The sequence below is a fragment of the Polyodon spathula genome, chromosome 28 (genome assembly GCF_017654505.1).
Source record: "Polyodon spathula isolate WHYD16114869_AA chromosome 28, ASM1765450v1, whole genome shotgun sequence".
Lineage (NCBI taxonomy): Eukaryota > Metazoa > Chordata > Actinopteri > Acipenseriformes > Polyodontidae > Polyodon > Polyodon spathula.
In genome coordinates, this window is record NC_054561.1 from 4,539,968 (window position 1) to 4,560,099 (window position 20,132).

Below are 20,132 nucleotides of genomic sequence, written 5' to 3' on the forward strand. Positions count from 1 at the left end.
TAAATGGTAATAAAGGTAAATTTATGTCCTAATCATCTAGGCTAGCTGATTTACACAAAATAGGTAGGTAGGTTCATTGCTTGAAGAGCTTTGTTAAATGGGACCCAGGAATGCAAAATGCTTTCAGTCACACATTTCAGGTCCTGCAATGGTTTCGTACAGCTTGGTTCCTAGTGGGAGGTCATTGTACTGGGACTTTATTTATCTATCTATTTATTTATTTATTTATTTTTAAACTGTTTACTCCTGGAGGCCATCCAGCCAGGATGTTAAAACAATAATACAGCTTAAAGAGCAGCATGGAAGGAGGAAGCTGTGAGTATGTGATGCAAATGAAGCAGCATATCACCTAGATTTGATTAGTAATGTCCCTACCTTTTTGAGTAGCAGGTATTTTGTTTATTCATGTGTGTCGCTTGCTGTGAAGTTCCTATTAAGCAGTACTAACATTGCAGAAAAAAAAAATTTCATTCCCATATGTGTTTTTTTTTTTGTTTTTTTCAGGGCTTAGAGTTGACTTAAAGGCCAATGAAATAGCTACAAATAGAGTAGGGTTGATAGCTGATGAACATCTAACACAAAGAACAAAAGATCAGTTTGTTTTTGCTGTTGTGAAAACAGGCTTTGGGCTTGTTGCTTTGAGGATGTGAAGAGTTAAACCTTGGTTAGGAAACAGTGCAGTTGGGTTTGCAATATTTGTATTTCTTTTGAAAAGGGGGAGATGTACACCCCAGCAGTTTGGCGTTTTACAAAGCACTTGCACTAATTTTTAGGAAACATTTCCAGATGGGTCATGGGAAACCTGTCATGTCTTGCACTACAGCATTCTAGAAATCTGTTAACTGATGTTTTGTTGGTATTTTTCACAGTCTATTAAACTTACACTTGCGACCCCACTGAAATTAAACTTGTTTATAGGAGAAAAAAAAGTCAGTTCCATTGCCTGTTTTTAAATCTTCTGTTTTGTTGTTTTTGTATCTGCAGGCTGTCCTCTGCCGAGGCAGTAAGTGGGTGGTGTGCAGAAGGCCTCGGCACTGGGAAAGGCCGCCACGCCCGTCTCTCTGCACTGCATGGCTGCAATGGCGCCCGCTCTTACCGACGCGCCAGCCGAAGCTCACCACATCCGCTTCAAACTGGCTACCCCGTCCTCCACACTCTCCCCGGGCAGTGTGGAAAACAACAGCAACGCCAACAACATCCTGATCTCCAGCAACGGCACCAGCAAGCACAAGGCCATCATCACCTCCGCGGAAGAGCACGCCTTTGACTTCCGGGGCAACCCCAAGGAAGAGCAGCAGCGGGGCAAACTGCAGCCACTGGTGGCCTCTTATCTCTGTTCTGATGTAACTTCGGTCGCCACAACTAAGGAATCTAGAAAACTGCAAGGAGTCATTATTAAACAGAAGGTCCTCAAATCTCACTCTCTTCTGACCCCACCCACCATCTTCAACAGCAGTGACATCCGTGCCGAGCTGCTCGCCAGGCAGCACCAAGCTCTGGAGTTTACTGGGGAGAATCTTAAAATGATGAGCAGCAGCAGCCAGCCCGTCGCCCCAGCCCAGGTGCCAGTGAATGGCCTTGCTAAGAAACTTGCCAAGTCCATGAGTAGCTCTGCCAGGGACGGTCCTGCAGCGCTGGCTGCAGTCAGTGAAAGCAAGCCTGGACCCTCTGTTGCCCCTGGCACTGAAGCCTGTCACTCCAAGGATTTCAAAGCCATTTCATCCAGTTGCACTCTTCTGAAAGGGTGTGTTGCAGAGGAGCAGCCACCTGGGAACTTGCCTGTAAATAACACTGAGCAGTCTACTGCAGCAAACCAACTGGACCTTGCAGAAGGTCAAGTAGAAGGTGAGGAAGGATATGTGGGAAACGGGATATCCACAGACCCCACAGTGAGTTCTGTTGATTTGGATAGTGTGGGTTGCAATGGCAACAGCCAGGTAAAACCTACTACCACATCCGACCCCAATCCCTTCAGCACTTTGGATGCTGAGATACGTGCTAGGACCCTGCTGAACCAAAACCGGCAAAGCGAGATTGAGAACAGGATCCGGCGACTGCGCAAACGCTTGCAGGTGGTGCAGGCCAAGCAGGTGGAGAGGCACGTTCAGCAGCAGCTGGGTGGGTTCCTGCAGACTAGCTTCGCCAAGCTGCCCAGTCTGGACTCCCTTCGCCAGCGCAGCCCTGCCGTGCTCACCCGCAAAGCCGAGTCTGCCCTTCGTCGAGCAGCCAGCGAAAGCAGCACTTCCGATGGATTGAGCCACTTCCTGAAGAGCGGCTCTGTGCCCATGGAACTAGAGCGGCTCTCTCTGAGCGGGACGGCTAATCTGAGGGCAGCAGAGCAGGCCTTCGATTCAGACGTCACAGACAGCAGCTCTGGGGGCGAGTCTGACATTGAGGAAGAACAACTGACCAAAGTGGACATTGAGCAGCGACACATCTCATTGTAAGTACACCAGGTAGACTGGTGGAGTTCATAACTAAAGATTTGGTAACGTCCAGGTCTTTGTTCAAACCTTGTCCTACCTGTATTAAGTCTCCAACAAAATCTACAAATAGTTCTATACCAGTACAGGAGTTTCCTGTGAAAGTCTGAAGTTTCCCATCAGATGTTGAACTTGTGGATCTGTTTCAGTGAGACATTAACAATGTAAGTAAATTGGAAATGGGAGAAAGCTTCAGTTTGTAGGTTTAATGAATTGTGTTACTGCTGATGGAAGGTGTTCTGCATAAGATTTCAGCCAGCCTCCATTTTTTTTTTGTTTTTTGTTTTGAATAAATCAGTAACAGTTTTCACAATCAGGTTCTGCCATGGCTGAGGAAAGCAAAGAGGATGTTACTTACATATCTATAAGCTTCATTTGTTTTTTGTTAATTTTTTCTAAGGAAATTTTATGGCTGGTCGAAGCAGGTGCAGTGTCTTGTTAATTTTTAGCTGCATATTTGCAGAAACACACCTGAAATGAGTTGCCTATGCTGCAGTCATTTTCCACAAATTGCAAAGCTTATTTTACAGAATGTTAAGTATATTTTAATTGACAGGCAGTTGGGGATATAAACAAAGTCCACTAGCCGACAAGGCAATAATTAAGATGATAAATGCAGGTGTTCATGCTGAATGTACAGTCCGTAAGAATGACTGGTCCTGTAGGCCAACTTTGCTGCCAGAACTGGAAAAAAAAACCGATAAACAGGTTGGAACTGTTTTATCTAGTGGGTTTGAAATGGCATTTGTGAATTAATGCAAAACTGTTCCCATGACACTGCCACTAATGTTCCAGGTTTTAATGGATATGGTACACAGCTGAATTTGGAGAGTTTACAAGTTAATGTTTGAGCTCCTAACAAAACCTGTTGTGCAGTGTTTTATGCAGCTAGTTCTGTCTCCTTGAGATAGCATCCTTTCCAATGGGTCTAAATAAAGAACAACCATGTACCCAAATCCAGTGGTCTCTGATGTCTGAATGTGGTGAGCATTGGTCCTTATATGTAAGACGAGGTACTTTCATTCTTCCTTGCTGTAGAATTACATTTCTTGAAGCAATAGTAAAGTGTTCCTTATGATGACAAATATTGATATTACATAAACATACATTTACCGGGCACAAGGATAATCAGAGATTAACTTTATGCAGGTATGCATATTTTATTATTTCCCCTGTGTCTGTTTTGCTGTCAAATCCTTGTTGTTAGATTTATTCTGTCAGACTCGTAGTGTCAAGTAAGTTGAATCATGGCTGCAGTAATGTGGCAGGGTTTGTCCTGTCCAATTTTATTTACCAGCTCCAGGAAAAATGGAGTACAAATGTGTATATTTTCATATTCTTGTTACGTCTGCAATAAACCCATCTCCCAACAAAGCTTGTATTGACAGCAGGTAGTTGATAGGCATCCTAAAATGTAACAGTGGTCATTTAGTGATAAGAACTTAATGAGATTAAGTATACATCAGGTATTTTGTTTGTCATGTTTTTAAACAAAGAAGATCCTTGCTGAATATAAAGTCTGTCGAATGAGGTTGCTGATAGAATTGGGATTATTTCTAGATTAAAGTGTGTTATGGTGCCTAATGTTTTACTGCTGGGACGAACCTGGGATTTTCATGTTCGGATATTCGCTCATAATTTTAAATGATCGTTTGGATATTCGTTGTTTTTTAAAAAAATTAATAAAAGCCATTACATTGCTCTGAACGCAAGCAGAGACAGCAGCAGGGGTGAATGGGGTGTGACCGTGGCCCCCTGTGTGTGCTTTTTTTTTTTTTTACAGCAAGACCTTACAATGTGTAACATGTTAAAATAGAAAAATATCCTAGGAGTAAAGAATAAGTTGTGTAGGATTTACTTTATCTCAGTGAATTAACTGCAAATCAAAGGATGCCAAATAAGTTAAAGTTTAAATGTTGTTTTGTGTATTCCTGAAATAAATAGTACATAATACTTTTTTTTTTTCATTCTTTGCCATTCTTGTTTATTCACAGTAAACAGCCTACATTGTATGAAATTATAAGGTTACAATCACAACCAAGCTGTTTTGAAAATTTAAAGTTAAAAGATTCATGCAACATGTTCCAACATACAAATAAAAATTGTAGTAAACATAAACGGCTGTTCGGTCCAAAAACTTAAAGAACAATTTAAAGTGAAAAAAAGCCTTCTGCCTATTGAAAGATTGGGGAATGGGGTCCACCAGTCTGCGGTAATTGCAACTTTTTCTCCCTTTTGAAAGTTTTTATGAACAGCTTCGGCACGATTTTCTTGAAGTTTTTCCAGGGTCGCTGATATTGTTTTATGGGTCGGCGCAGTATTAGGATAATCTTACATCAATTTCAAAACTGCTGCATTCACGATTCACACGCACTGTCCTCATAGGGGATAACGTGATCACGCCCTGTTTGGCCAGATCTATAGCAAATATGGATGTTTGCTTTTTATTGCCATCAGTAGCTCAGGCCACAGTAATTCTGAGTGTTTTCATTTTAAATGGTGAAGCATTCAACTTGTGTTTTTGTGATACGGCATTTGTTTGGCATAATTATTTACATACCACGGTTTTCTCATCTGGTTCCTCAAAATACTAATAAGCGTGGCATCCTTTGTTTAGAGATGCCATTTTAAATATAAAACAAAACGCTTGTCATTAACGTTATACCCTGCTGTGGAATTGATACCATACCACACCTACTACAGGCATGAACACACCCAGTGCACCTTGAAGTGTCAGATCAACTGAGAATAAAACCCAGTGTCAATCTTTCTGTTGCACCAATTAGAAAAGCTACTTGGAGACAGTTGCCAAACCCCTTCCTGTTTGTAATATCAGCCCTTACTCTGGCACTAGAGTAGTCTGAGATGCAACAGACTACTGATGACAAATTACTAAAATTAATGCAGAAAAAAAATGCGTTTTGACATTTGTTACATGACCGGTTGTACGTCTAGCATGTTGTTAAACGTTTAAACACTTCTTTAGAGTTTATACGTTTTTAAAGGTTTTAAAATTCCCATCCCTAGTAATGCATAAATATTCTTGTTTGTTTGTCATTCCTAGATTTAGCCTGGTCTGTTCATGAACCCTATATTAAAAATAATTTAAATAAAAACCCTATTTTATGTTGTCAGGCTTTCTGACTGAGGATCTGCGAAGCATATCCGTACAATATAGGTAAATGTGGAATAATTTCCTAATTTTTTTTAGACAGTACTTTATACACTATGTCTTCAGGATAGGATACTGTGAAACTATGTAATATACTATGACTATTTGAGAAAACCTTTCAATGGCCTAATGAAGTCGAAAAAAGGGCGTATCTCATAGCCTCATGCACTACATAGTAACACGGACATAAAGGAGATAGCTGCTTCTGCATCCAACGCTCAAAGAATATCACGGAAATTTGAGATTTTTCAGATGTTACAGTAATTATTGAGGAGTTTGGTGATAAAACGAGTGATCAGGAGAGGATTTATCAGTATGCACCTCTAAAGAGGCAAGTTAAAAATATAGCTTGGCTGGAGATACAGTACTGAGTGTCCTTTTACGATTCAATGCCTTTTAAACCTGGTTTACTCTGGCGGGGCGGGGCGGGGGGTATTTTAAAAGTGCATGTGAAAATAAATTGGACCTGATGTGCCAGACAAGCACTGAATAAATGGACTGCAAAGAGTTAAATGCATTTGTGGATGAACTGGAGATTTAGATCATATAAACCTGTTTTTCTGTTTGTCATTCAAATAGCAGTGTTTACTGTGTGGCTGGAAAGTGTGTTGCTGATCTAAATTTAAATTGCAGTAATCTTCTGCGTGTTGTTAATGCCACTAGGCCACCACCACTTTCACACTGTTTAAACTGATTGTCTATTTCTCCTCCCAATGAATCCCAAGTATTTGTCTTTCTGATGGCCCTGAGGCCCTGTAGACATAGCCCAACATTGATTTTATGAGGACAAACAAGATGAGAATTTGCTGCTGTTTTTCTTTTTTTTTTTTTGTAATGACTTGCACTATTAGTTTTGTGTATTGTTACTTTTTAGCCCCCCCCCCCCCCCCCCCCCCCCCCCCCCCCCCCAAGAAGATTCCTATTGCTTACCATTGTCATGTAAATGTAAACCACATCAGAAACAGTGGATAGATTGATAAAGTGCAAATGCTGAATGTTGTGGTTGCTGCAAGTCTATTAATTAATGGTATTTTTTATTGTTTTAAACTGCTCTTTAAAAATATTTTTTGTTTTAGTGACACCATTTTAATCCATAAGTAAGTTTGTTTGTGCACAGTATGCATGTGTACTTGATTAATTGGTATATGATTAAATGTACAGTATGCAAAACCAGGCTAAAGCCAAGTCTGAGAAGTTATCCTGTGAAAGCAAGCCACATCAGTGGTGCACTTTTTGAGTCTGCAGCAGTGACCTTGAATTGGAAACATTTTCACACAGAAATCAGCAGCAGCTGTGAAATGACACTTAATTAACATACAGAAATGCAGTGTGCCAGCATGCACAAAACACATGAGTTCATGCAGCTTTAGGGATTTTTTTGAAGAGATCTGGAATTTACTCTGCCTGCATACATGGCTTTCCAATCTGACTTGCTTTAAAATGTCTTCCTAGTCTTAATGCTTTCAGATCAGCTTTTAGGAGTTATTACTTTGCAGTCGTGCATGTTGCTGTACTTTCAGATTGGTGGGTACCCATCTGGTAAATGTACATCGTTCTTGCAAAAGACATTTCTTTAGGAATATTGATTTGTGAGCTTGAGTTTCAGTATTGGGACAGCCATCTTATATATACACAGTGCCTTGCAAAAGTATTCAGATCCTTCCTATATTGTGTCCCATTTTTTGAAATTATACACATTTTTTTTTTTAAACTTAATATTTTATTCAAAACTTGAATGCTCAAACTGAAGACTTCTAAGGGTAAGATAAGCTGCAGTAAATGTCGGCAAAAACTAAAGAAAAAAACTGATATGTTGTTTGCATAGATATTCAGACCCGTCAAGTCGGTATTTAGTGGAAGCATCTTTGGAAGCAATTACAGGCGGAAGTCTTTTTGGTTAAGTCTGTACCAACTTTGCACACTGGCTTGGTGCAATTTGTACCCATTCTTCTTGGCATATTTGCTCAAGTTTTCTCAGGTTGCTTGGGGATCGCTTATGGACAGCAGTTTTCAAGTCTTTCCACAGATTCTCAATAGGATTCAAGTCAGGACTTTGACTGGGCCACTCCCAAGGACATTCACTTTCTTGTTGCAGTTCTCAGTGTAGCTTTGGATCATTGTCCTGCTGAGGTGTCCTTTGCCCCAGTTTTAAGTCTTTAGCAGACAAACAGGTTTTCCTCTAGTATTTGCCTGTACTTTGCTCCATCCATTTTTTCTTCAGTCCTAACAAGCTTTCCAGTACTTGCTGAGGAGAAGGTGCCACCACCATGCTTGACTGTAGGGATGGTGTTGACTGGGAGATGTGCGGTGTTGGGTCTGTGCCAAACGTAACACTTGGCATTTAGACCAAAAAAGTTCCAATTTGGTCTCTTCTGACCACAACACCTTTTGCCACATTTTTTTGCAGGATCAACCAGCTGCTTTGTTGCAAACTCTGTGTAGGCTTTGAGATGGCTTATTTTTAGTAATGGTTTTCGTCTTTCCACCTTGCCATACAAGCTACTTTTGTAAAGTGTTCTGGATATTGTTGACTAATGCACATTTTCTCCCATGTCAGCCATTGAACTCTGTAGCTCTTTCAAAGTTGACGTTGGCCTCACAGTGGCATCCCTCACCAGTTTCCTCCTTACCTGGCTGCACAGTTTGGAGGGACCGCCTGATCTAGGCAGTGTCTGGGTGGTGCAATGCACCTTCCATTTCTTGATGATTGAATAGACTCTGCTCACAGGGATATTCAGAGACTTCGATATTTTTTTGTACCCTTCTCCTGATCTGTGCTTTTAAATGATTTTATCCCTGACTTGCTTTGAAAGCTCCTTGGTCTTCATGGTTGAGTCTTTGTTTGAAATTCACCACCTGACCAAGGAACCTCAGACAGGTGTTTTTTATTCTGAAATCATGAGAACCACTAATTGCACACAGACAGAAGCCATTCAACTAATTGTGTAGATCGTTAAGGTCATTTTGTGCACCTGAATTAATTTAGGTTTGCCACAGCAAAGGGTTTGAATACTTATGCAATCATGTTAATTCTCTAAACTTATAATACGTTACAGTACTGTGAAGGTAAATTAAGATATAATTAAGAGATAAATGAAAAAAGACGCATTACGGAAAACTTACAAGCTTTACCAGCACACAACATTTGAAAACTGAGTGGGTCTGAATACTTCCGATGCAAGTACGTTGTAGATATAGATATACCGATATATGATAATATATTAGTGTGTGTATATATATATATATATATATATGTGTGTGTATGTGTATGTATATGTATGTATATATATAAATAAATAAATAAATAATGGGTGAGGTGATACACCAAGGTCATGCTACGATATGTATCGCGATACACAATCCACATACAATTCGGATCAGGATCATGATACTTATGAAAAACTCATCTCTGCTCGACAGACTTGAAAATATAAGATCTATGCACAGATTCAGTTGAAAGTCTGTTATATGTACCACTAAGTAGTATAGCACTTGTTTGAGTTAAGCAAAGCAGTATGTCAGCTAGAGTTTCTGGGATATCAGATTTAACTTAATTAACCAAACCTCCTTACCACATGTCCCGAGAGGGGAAAAAAATACAACACAATGCGTTAACTATTAAAATACAAACTTTTTTCATGTCTTCTTAGAAAAATCTAAATATCAAGTATTTCAGCATTAAGTTGTTAACTTTTGTTAAATGTACATCAGTGTTTTTAATTGCATCATACTTAACTAAATCGGTAGATTATTATAGCATTGTTTCAGTGTTTGAATAAGTAAATTCTGCATTACATAATTTACATTTAACGTGCTTTTCTTTTTTTTACTAAATAATTCCACACATTTTCTTTTCGAACAATCAATGATGTTCTCTTGTAGCTGGATTCTCCTTCCCACCCTCACTGGTGCAGTCAACCATATATAAATGGTTTTGTACTTGTTTTAAAATTCATGTTAATTTCTCAAGCATTGCTATCTCTGAATACTGCATCGAAGTCCTAAACTTTGAAATGAAATGAGAAAAAAAGCCACCATGTTTTCACCATTAATTGCACTGCCTTTATCAAAACATAAATACAGGCAAATTATCTGAAATGATTTGGGGGAAAATACATAAAACATTAATTTTAAAAAATGGAGTTCAGTAATTGCCTTTTCCCAAACAACAGAAAGACTGGCGGGAATGCTCAAATTCAGTGACCTGTAACAGCTGGGCTCTCAGCTGCTCACTGCCTGCCACGCTGCTTCTGTTTTGATGTCACAATGAAGAAGGCCCCTCCCTCATGTATGGCCATATCATTTGCATTGACCAAATTGTTAGACTGAGTTATTTCTTGCCCATTGACAGCTCAGTAGAGGTTTGTACAAACATTGTGAAGTAGCTTTCACAATGTCGCAACGCTATTGCTCTCGCCAAAGATCTTTTGGCATTGATGAGGAGGGACATTTTAATAATTTTGGCAAAAGATGTAGTCTAATAAGTAGTTTAAATTCTGCAATGGAGCCCTAATCAGTTCACATTGGTTTAAAACTTACTTGCAGACAAGATATCTACTTTTGAGAGTTAACTGGTTGAGTTCAGTGCCTTTTTTATTGCCCTGCAGCATGCAGAGACAATATACATGAAAGAAGCATTCACAGTTCTCTAGAAAACACTCAAAAGAAAGGAATTGATTTATATGCTAGATTGCTTTATTTATATATATATATATATATATACACACACACACATATATATACTTATACATATAAAAGGTTGCAATCTACTCTCAATCAGGTTGTGATGGTGTGCATTCTACCGTGTTCATCAGCTCTGTGATGAAGACAATTTAGAATAATGTCATAAAACCGTTTATTTGAAAGGCATGGTGTTTAAAATGATAGCTCATTTATCTTGACACTCTTAAAGCTTTGTTTGTACAGTGTACTTTGTCTTTTGCATTAGATCTGTGATGTATGCTGTACGCTGTGCATCTCAAGATACTTCATGGAGGATCTCATGTTTCCCCCTCCTGATTTCAGAATTGAGTCTTGTAGTTGCATTAATTTTGTTCCAGGCTGTACTGTGGATTGGAAAATGTGATTTTACAAATGCACCTTGGTTTGACTTGTCAGCTCATAATACAAGATGTCAAAAGCATTTCCTAGCAAAAACAAAATAGACACACAGCTTATTTTACTGTAATCGTATTTTACATAGCATTTCTCGTCTTTGTTCGTTAAGCACTGTATGTTTTTTATTACCTTGCAGTGAAGCCCTGTACTGTAAAAGGTTATTTCCTCTTCTGTTTATCTGTAATGCCCAGGTCCATCTACCATAAGTGGTTGGGGAGTAAACTCCGTAGGTAGAAGGCATCTTTAAGTGTTGCTTTAAATCAGCAAGTATTTATTTCCTAAACTATCATTTAAATTAAATCGTAATGGTATAATTTCTTTAGTCATGGTATGTTTTTAGTAGATGGCTTGCCTATAACAGCCTGTTTTTCATTTTTTTATTTATTTTTATTTTTTTATTCTTTCCCACTATATTGTACCCTTTTGAAGAAGCTGACATCTAGTTTGTAGTCCGATCTCCTCCAGGGATAGTTTTTCTCTGTTTCCATTGAACATTGGCAGCAGGAAATTACAACATTTTAGCTTTTTTATTGTGCTTGCAGATGGAGGAGGGCAGAAGGAAGATATGCCATGGAGAGAGCTTCTATTGTGAGCCACTGGAACTGGCTCCAGGCTCACATCTCTGACTTGGAGTATCGAATCCGGCAGCAGACGGACATCTACAGACAGATCCGTACAAACAAGGTCAGTGCTGGAGAACCACACTCTGTATTGGTATGGGGTTATCCCTCAGGATATTTTTCCCTGGTGACCTTGCATTTCAGAATCTCCGCAGCATTGCCATAGACACATTTTTATTGTTTTGGGGTGGTGGTGGTGCTGTTTTATTTATTTTGGAATTTAAAGACTAAACTTTGACAATCCATAAGGATTTCTAGAGGCTGTTTTCTTGTTATGCAGGCAAAATCTGAACTTGTCATCTCAAGCCACCCCACAACCCCCTTACTATTGTTATGAGCATGATTTACACCCTTCCCATATCCAACAATGTTCCATCTTCTCTGTAATAAGGTGAGACCCACTTTATTTATTTAAAGAATTTGGAAAGACACAGGGTACTGATTTATATTAGGCATAAACATGCTTTTATAATTAAATCTTGTGTTGGTGATCAACCTTACTGTAAAATTCACGAATTTGCAGTGTTCTGCAATTCCTTGATTTTTTTTTTCCCTTGATTTAAACATGTTCTTGTAGAAAAACAGTTGAATATGAAGGTATCTTCAAAATTATCATCTTGTTGTAAACAGGAAACATGCTGTATTAAGCCACACTGTTTTTGGTTTCAATCTACTTCCTGTATGAAGAAAACTTTTCTATGTTGACACTTTAGCTCTTTTTGGAGCATAGTGATCAGACTTGAGATGAAGCTGTATCACTCTGTTTTGATCTTAATGTACATTTCTAAAGAAACAACTGTTTTGGTTATTCCAGCTCAAGGAAACTAAGACAGGTTGCTCGACCCTTCTTGATGGTGTTTGGGAAGCTCTTAAACTTTAAAATGTATGTGGTCCTTTTGAGCTGCAAAGGACACATTTTTCTTTGTTTGCATGATGCCTCTCTTCTCAGTTCACAGTGCTATATTTTCTGTCGATAGGGTTTGATAGTCCTGGGAGAAGCTCCCCTAGCTGTGGAAGACGGGCTTGTGGTTAAGTCAGAGTCCGCAGGCTGCAGCCAATTGGCACAGGTAGGTGGTGAAGAACAGCTAGAAGCACAGATGTCACTTTTTTGTGTCTGTTCAACTTATTTTAATCCTCAAAAGTGCTTGAGTGAGCTGGTCTGAGTGGAGGAAATATCTTTTGAGAGCCAACAATTAAAATGTGTGGTGCAGACAGTAACCTAATTTCTTAATAAATGCTTGCGTGCGTATTTATTGACAATAATCGATGCATCAACAACTTTTTTTCAAATTCAAGAACTAACAATTATGGTTCATCAGAACATCCAATAACTAAACATGCTGTTGTACATAATGGTTAAAAACAGCTAAACACAACTTATTTTGATGAATCCGAAGGACTTGAGTTAAATTAAATGAAAAGAAAATGCATGCATCTGCTTTATATGCCCATTTAAGACTAATAATTACAACAATCTATTATTGTTATTTTATTTATTTTTTGTAACAGAAGTCATTTTGATCGGAAATATACTTTGATAATTACCATTTTGTCACAAGCATTTACCATCTACATGAAATCCAGTAAATTTTTACCCCAAATGCTTCATAGGTCAGATTTTCTATTTTTTTTTTTTTTTTTTTGTGTGGCTTAAATTTGTAACTCAGGGAAAATGTAAATTCAACATTTGTAATTGATGTCCAATACAGATCCAAAGAGCTAAAGTTTGTATCCTAGCAATGCACTGAAACTAGCAAGCTACTGTATTTACACTAATATAAGCACAACAGCAGAATCAGTGGGAAACTTGAAACTAAGGATGTCACGGTATACCGGTTTTACAGTAAACCGCTGTATAAACTGCCACGGTTTTGAAACAACAACTATTTTTCTATACCATGATTATCGATTTCACGTGGTTAAAGGTGATATTGCCTCCATGTAAAGAACCCAGACAATGTTGCAGCAGTGCTAAGACTGTCATACTTTCAAATTGGGTTTTATCACTGGAAACTAAATTGCTACAAGAGAAATTGTGGTCAATACAGTTGGGCTGTAGCCTTGACAGTGGCTTTTACACTGCAGGCTACTTGGATATATATCCTTTGTTTCTCTGGTTTTTGCTTCTTGGAAGGTTGGATTTCACATTAATAATCGAGCATAAGTTTGACCCAGAACTGTTATTGATCCATGAGATAGAGTTCCCTTTCAATTATGAATTGTAGCCATTACCACATAAAGTCCTAAAGACCCCAAACCTGAATATTGATATGCCAAAGCTGCTCAGCGAGCCTGTGATGCAGTCATGGCCCACCCCCGAAGGCTCAAAAATACTGCGCTCCATTTTTCTTTTCAAGACTGACCTGATTGGAGAGCATGATTCATAAGTACATTGTTGCTTCTGTCTGTATATATTTTGCACTTACTGTGTTTTACACAAATTATATGTGATATTTAAACTAATCACTGTAATACTTTTTACTAATTACACGTATTGTGTGTACTACAACCATATAGTCGTTGACTATATGGTTGCTCTTTTTTATGTTCTATATTTTCTTTTTCATAACTTTTTTTTTTAATATGGTAAATGACCATGCTTATTTAGGCACTCTACAATTTGGCTGGGGAAAGACAACGTAGGTTTATTGGCGTTCACAAAAAAAACTATAACCTTTTCACTTCCTTTTAGCTTAATTATTGAGCTTCATTTTAAATTGTTTTTATTATGTTAAGTTTTCAGGTCATTTTTTTTTTGTTTTTTCGCTTTCTGCATTTTTTGAATGCAACTTTTCATTTTGTAACCTTGGAAAAAAAAATTTAAAGAAAAAAAAACATATGTGTTGTCATGAGTTTGCAAACCAGTTTGGTAGCATTCACAACGTACTTTGGTGTCACATCGTAGAAGCACCGTGAATTCGTAAACATACAGTCGACTGTCACACAAGTCACTATAGGGTAGTGGAAAGATGATTTCCGTATGTCGGAGATATGTACTTGCGTTCCATAGAGAGAGTGTTCGTGGACCCATGTATAATAATGTAAGTGTCGTTTTCATTATGCGAAAAATAATTTAAATAAAACCCACATAATATATATATATAATATATATATATATATATATATATATATATATATATAATATATGTATATATATTATTTCAGTGTGTATATATAGCCTTTCAGTACAATATGACAAAAAATGGAATGAGTAATACCTGAAAATAATCTTAATTTTTTTTTTTTTAATGAAGTAGCCGGCACAAATATAGTATTAGGCGATGGTTTGCCGCGATCGCCGGCTTATTTTGAAAACGCTGCATTCGTTGTCACTATTTTTGCTTTCAAAATAATTGGTAATTTTTTTAGCAGTAATTTAACGTTTTAGTCTCTCCAAGTACTTAACCCTTTGAATAGTGTGAACATACCGATACGTTTTGCAACTTTAAACTTGAATTACTGAGCCTACAAAACCCCTGATCACATAATATTGTAACACAAGGTTTATGTAACAACTTTTGTTGGTCCCTTGCACCCTCTGCCAGATATTGACTGAATTACATGTAATTGCCCCAGTCACAAAAATGTCAGCAGTGTTTGTAAACTGGTGAAACTCGCTCAGTGAGAAAGAAGTATTAGTAATAATACTGAATTCAGATTCCTACTTAAATTCAAGTACATACAGTTCTTCCACTGAATCAGATGTCAGGGAGTGTGTCAGTGAAGACATAAGTGAAGAATATTTGCTATCAACATCAAGTGACAGTGAAGAGGTGGCGCAAAGCTCTGTGCATTTGCTCCATGCTTCAAGGAGTATCATACGCTGAAGCATTAGACACTCACTCTCTCTGCACCTGCAACCTGTTTACCTGGATATGATTTACAACAACGAAATAAAAAAAAATAAAAAAAGTTATTAATGTTCAACTTTCTAATTGTTTAAAGTGTGTGTTATGTCTCTTCATGTTGTGATTCTTCATACACTTAATACTTGTAAATCATTTTGAACTACTTTTTGTAAAAACGACTGGTGTGCTCGTGAACAGCAATATTTTTGGATGTACAATGTCTGCACAAAGTGGTGGGGGATTGTTTTCGATTGTGGTGTTGGGGTAGTCTTCAGAAAACTGCAGCACCTTAGTTTGTAGTGTTTTCACATATCCTGAAAAACTATTGAGTGTAGAATTAGAATAGATTTAGTTAGATTTGAGTATTAAAATGGTTAACAGTTTATATTTATTACCATATGTGGGTTCTTCCAATATTTACGGCACTGTATATCCTCCTTTCTTGTACTTAGGGAAGCAGATCTTGTGCTGCAGCTCCACCTGGACAGTCCTGGCTCGCACTGTAGCTGCATTCTCATTAGTGTGTAGCAGCTATCGTTTTTCTGCAAATGTTGAAGTAACTGTTTTAAAAACTGGTTCAGTAACATTTTGCATTTTGTAACTTTACCTGTGCTTGTTTACAATATGTCCCATGCATAATTATGTATAAGTACGTGATACATATTGAACTCTTTAAAAATAGTTGTGTGTACGTGCAAACTACGCCATCATAGGAGAACACTACATCCTTTGGCGCGAAGTGGTTTTGAAGGCTGTGGTATGCCGCTATGGTTGATGTTTGTTTGTTTATCCCCAGATAGCTTCTTAATGTCCCTGAGCAGACTTTTATTTCTAACCAGCTGTTTTAGCTTTAAGGCTGCCTTAATACCTATTAAAAGAAAACATTTGTTGCAGTGTATAAGACACATGTACAATATAGATCTCCGTTTCTTGCCCCGCACCATTCCAGCACCACGCTGTGAAAAATTCCTGGTGAGAACACTGTACTGTTCCTGTCGGATGGTAGTTGATCAGGTCAGACTTGATGTGCAAGATGTATTGAGATTTTTTAAATATCGGTGGTATTTGTGAATGTGTGGTTTGCAGTGCTCTAGTGTACAGGTGATGCAGGTGCTCCAAACAAGGACAAACACAAAGTTCACAGTTTAAGCTTTTTATTTGCTTCCCTGTTTCTAGTCAGCTGACCGGATTAAATAATAATGCTGGCTCTACCCAACTATGAGTATTGCTAGCGCTAAAATCAAGGGGTTGCAGTCCCGAAATAATACATGATACAGACACGCAGCACAGACACGTCTCCGGACAGTGCGTGCTCTAAGTGCAGGTGCAGTGCTGGAAACAGTGGTGCTGATAGGAGTACAGGTAACGTGCAGTCCAGGTCTGTTGGTGGCGTAAAGCTGCAGCTCCCGGATTTGTATTTAGACTTCTGGTGAAGATTAGTACCCAAAACAAGACTTTCACTCGTGTCTTAAATGCCCTTGTTTCCTCCCATTAACCACAAGAAGAACCGATTTACAGCGTCATACACTTCTAAATCTTTTTAAATTTGCAGGAATACATCTATTGCTGTACTTCTACAGTGTATAATGAGATTTCACTACCTCTGATGACATCACGCGGTCGATGGGTCGTACTGCCAGAAAATGTCTTCCTGCTAAAGTTCAGAGGGACATTTAAAATTATATTTTGCAGAAACTTTGCATCGCAATTGAACATTTTAAATTAGTAAAGCTTTAAAATACATTATCATTTTGTAAAAAGCTGTTGGAAAATTGATATGGATACTTTAACTATTGTTAACCTGTCCTGAACATGTAGCATGTGTGATTTTTGAAGGAGTGCCTTCAGCAAACATTTGATTTTGGAATTTTAGTATGGCTGAATTGCAAATGTCCTTCCAAGTGAGATATTAACATTGTGCTTGGCATCTAAAGTAAATCATGTTAGCTTGCAAATGAGGTGAAATGCATCACCAGTGGCTGTAATAGCACAGTCTTAGCAATTTTAACTAGGCGAGAATGATTCAAAATCATGGAGTGGCCTTTGAAGCCAGCATTGAGGAAATGCATTATTGACAAAAAATGGACCACCTGAGTTGAAGGACAAAAAGCAAATAATTAATTCTGTAAATCTTACCTTGGGTGCTGTTCAGTTAGTTATGGTTATCATGTATTAAATGAAAGAACCACCCTTTTCAAAGAAACTAGTAATCGTCGATTAAGAATTAGCATGCAATACAAGAAAAGCTTAAACATTTCAGTCTGCCCATGCTTTGTCTGCATAACTTGCAGGTTGATAAAAGTAATGAAACTAATAACCTGTCAAGTTGTTTTAAAAGGGATAAAGAGTAAAAGATCTGATTCATAAAATAAATCGGTGTAAAAAGAAGGCAGGAAAACTTTTAGAATTACTTTTTAGAAAAATTCTTAGAATTACTATTGGTGAAAGTCCTTTTTAATTAGAAAATATGCACCCACACTTAAACTATGTGTTTTCTGTTTTTGCCTCCCTTTTCAACTGAAAAAAGCTAAGGTATTAAGGAGCTAGCTGATTATAGCTTAAGTGCGTAACATTACTTGCCAATAAAAGACACACACAACACTGCATTTATTTAGCAGTTTCATTGTTTATTGCTTGTGTTGTATTTTTTGTGCATACAGGAAACAGTAATGCAAAACCACTTTCATTAATAAGTCAAGACTGTCTGGTTAGGTCTAACATCACAAGTGGAAGGTGACATTATATACTGCTGCTACATCCACTCGCATCACACGGTCAGTGTGTGGCGGCTTCCAAAGTTATGGTGTCCATTTTAGGACATGCTCTGACATCACCTTTACTAGAGTCAAGTATCAGGCATCCCCCACTCAAGTCTCACGCATCAAGAACTCGTTTTTGGTGTCGGGTATCATTTGTTTTTCCTATCGGGTATCATTCAGATTTTGAGTCATGGAAATTCTCGTCAAGGAAAATCTGTCAGGTTTCATACTGCATTTTTCATAATTTTTCTATGATTTCATTGGCTACCGCGAATGCCAATCAACTACAAAACAGGAACTTAATGGTTTTTATTTTTCTCACGTGGATGTCCGTTATGAACGGTAACAAAACGGACGGTGCAGATTTGAAGGGAAATAAGTCACGTTTTAAATTAAATTTGTTTGCACAAATTTTATTTTTTTTAATACTGTCGTTTGTTTCGCTGCCATCCACGACAGACTACATCCACATGTGGGGCAGGGTTTCCCCTGGGTTCTAGATTTTTGTAGTCACCTAGTGATTAATCCTTTCTAAAAACATTAGTCACTACAGATATTCGAGTCACGACTGGTGCACAGGTCAAGTCTTCAAGGGTGTTTATGAATCCCTGTTTTTATGTTATACCTTAAATCACTGTATTGCCCAAAACAATTATTTAATTAAACCATTTTAATAGTACTCTACAGTTTAAATAAATTGGTAATTTACAACTGTAAACTTCAAGAACCAGATTTATTTGCCCTGAAAAGCTACATATAGACACAGAATGCATTATATACTTATACCACGATTTATTTATTTATTGCAATTGTTTCGCAACATTTCATATGGCAAAGGTACACAAATAAGTCATTATTTCATAACCAACAAACTTATTTCTATATTAATTTCAGGTTTCCTAAATGAAAGTACAATATCTGAAAGCCTTTTCAAAATTAAATTGATATTTTGTCAGGATCAGGCTTGTTTGAATTGACAGACAATTTGCATTAGTAGGTTTAATTAGCTCCCTTGAAGTTGGTTTCGTAGGTCTAATTTTATCACACTGTAGCGGCTAAAACCACGCTCACAGTCAACTGTTGACACCAGTATTACACTTACAATAGAGGCGATTTTTGTTATGCACAGAAAGCTAGTATTAAAAGGATCCTTGACCAACAGTTTTGATCATGTGCTTACAAAGGTGTTTCTTCTGAAATTATCACTTAGCATTGGTTTCACTAGTTTCCACTCCCACAGTGCATCATTTTCAGTCGCAGGATCAAACAGTTGCTTTGAAAGTGCTTTACAGATATTTACAAGTTCAGTTTCCCCATAGGAGGAAAATTCACTAGATGTTAGTGCTAGTAAATGTCCTGGATCTAACACCAAAAACGCAAAGATTTCATGACATTCAAAACGTTTGTGTATGTTTTCACACAGATTGTCTAAACTGTGTGTTGAGTTTTGAAAATTTAACCCTCTGTTCTTGACTGTCTTTAATTATATGACCAGACCATTCAAAGGTACCATTTGGTTCAGCTGGTACAGTAGATTCCAAGTTATTTAGGTTTTTCCCTGATGCTATCTTTAATTCTTCTAAAGCTGATAATGTGGAAGATAAAGCCATGCTTTGGAATGTGCGACACAAATTTCCAGTCGCACCCATAACAGCCATGAAATGAACAACTGCTGTAAATTGATAAGTTCCAGTTAACTTTGGAAGGCCTAATGCAAGAGCATTTCCAGGTTGCTGCTTATCTTCCATTAACGCTGCCATCCGGGAGTCGTAAGTTTTCTGGTACAGACTGCACTGAGCCCTCAAGGTTTAACCATTGGGATTCACACACCTCTTTTAAATTTAATCTGGGCTTTGGCTAAAACAAGTTGTAAGTTTTTCAGGGTTTGCATTCTCTTCGGACTGTGGCTGTAGTATTTTTATATCGATTCCAACACCTTGAAATCTGTTGATTTACAAATCGCGGTAAATTTCTATATTTTTCACGGCTAAGTTGCGGAATAAAATTAAGATTTCGCAGACCTGTTTAAACATTAAATAAACCTAAGTAAACAGTATTTCAGAACAACTATAAAGCCTAAAAATAGTGGTAATTGCTTCCTTACTAAGACAGAGTGCTGCCACCTGTTAAAG

At 37.8% G+C, this 20,132-nt stretch overlaps 1 protein-coding gene across 2 annotated transcripts in view; it reads left to right on the forward strand.

The window, feature by feature from the left end:
• The window catches only part of LOC121301824 (KAT8 regulatory NSL complex subunit 1-like), a 39,315-nt gene that overhangs the window by 6,361 nt on the left and 12,822 nt on the right, over window positions 1-20,132 (forward strand). For both annotated transcript variants that reach the window (XM_041231436.1, XM_041231435.1), the window contains exons 2-4: window positions 985-2,443; window positions 11,316-11,457; window positions 12,371-12,460. In XM_041231436.1, the coding sequence (XP_041087370.1) occupies window positions 1,071-2,443; window positions 11,316-11,457; window positions 12,371-12,460 (1,605 nt within the window). In that variant the 5' untranslated portion in view covers window positions 985-1,070. The remainder of the gene's footprint in view (window positions 1-984; window positions 2,444-11,315; window positions 11,458-12,370; window positions 12,461-20,132) is intronic.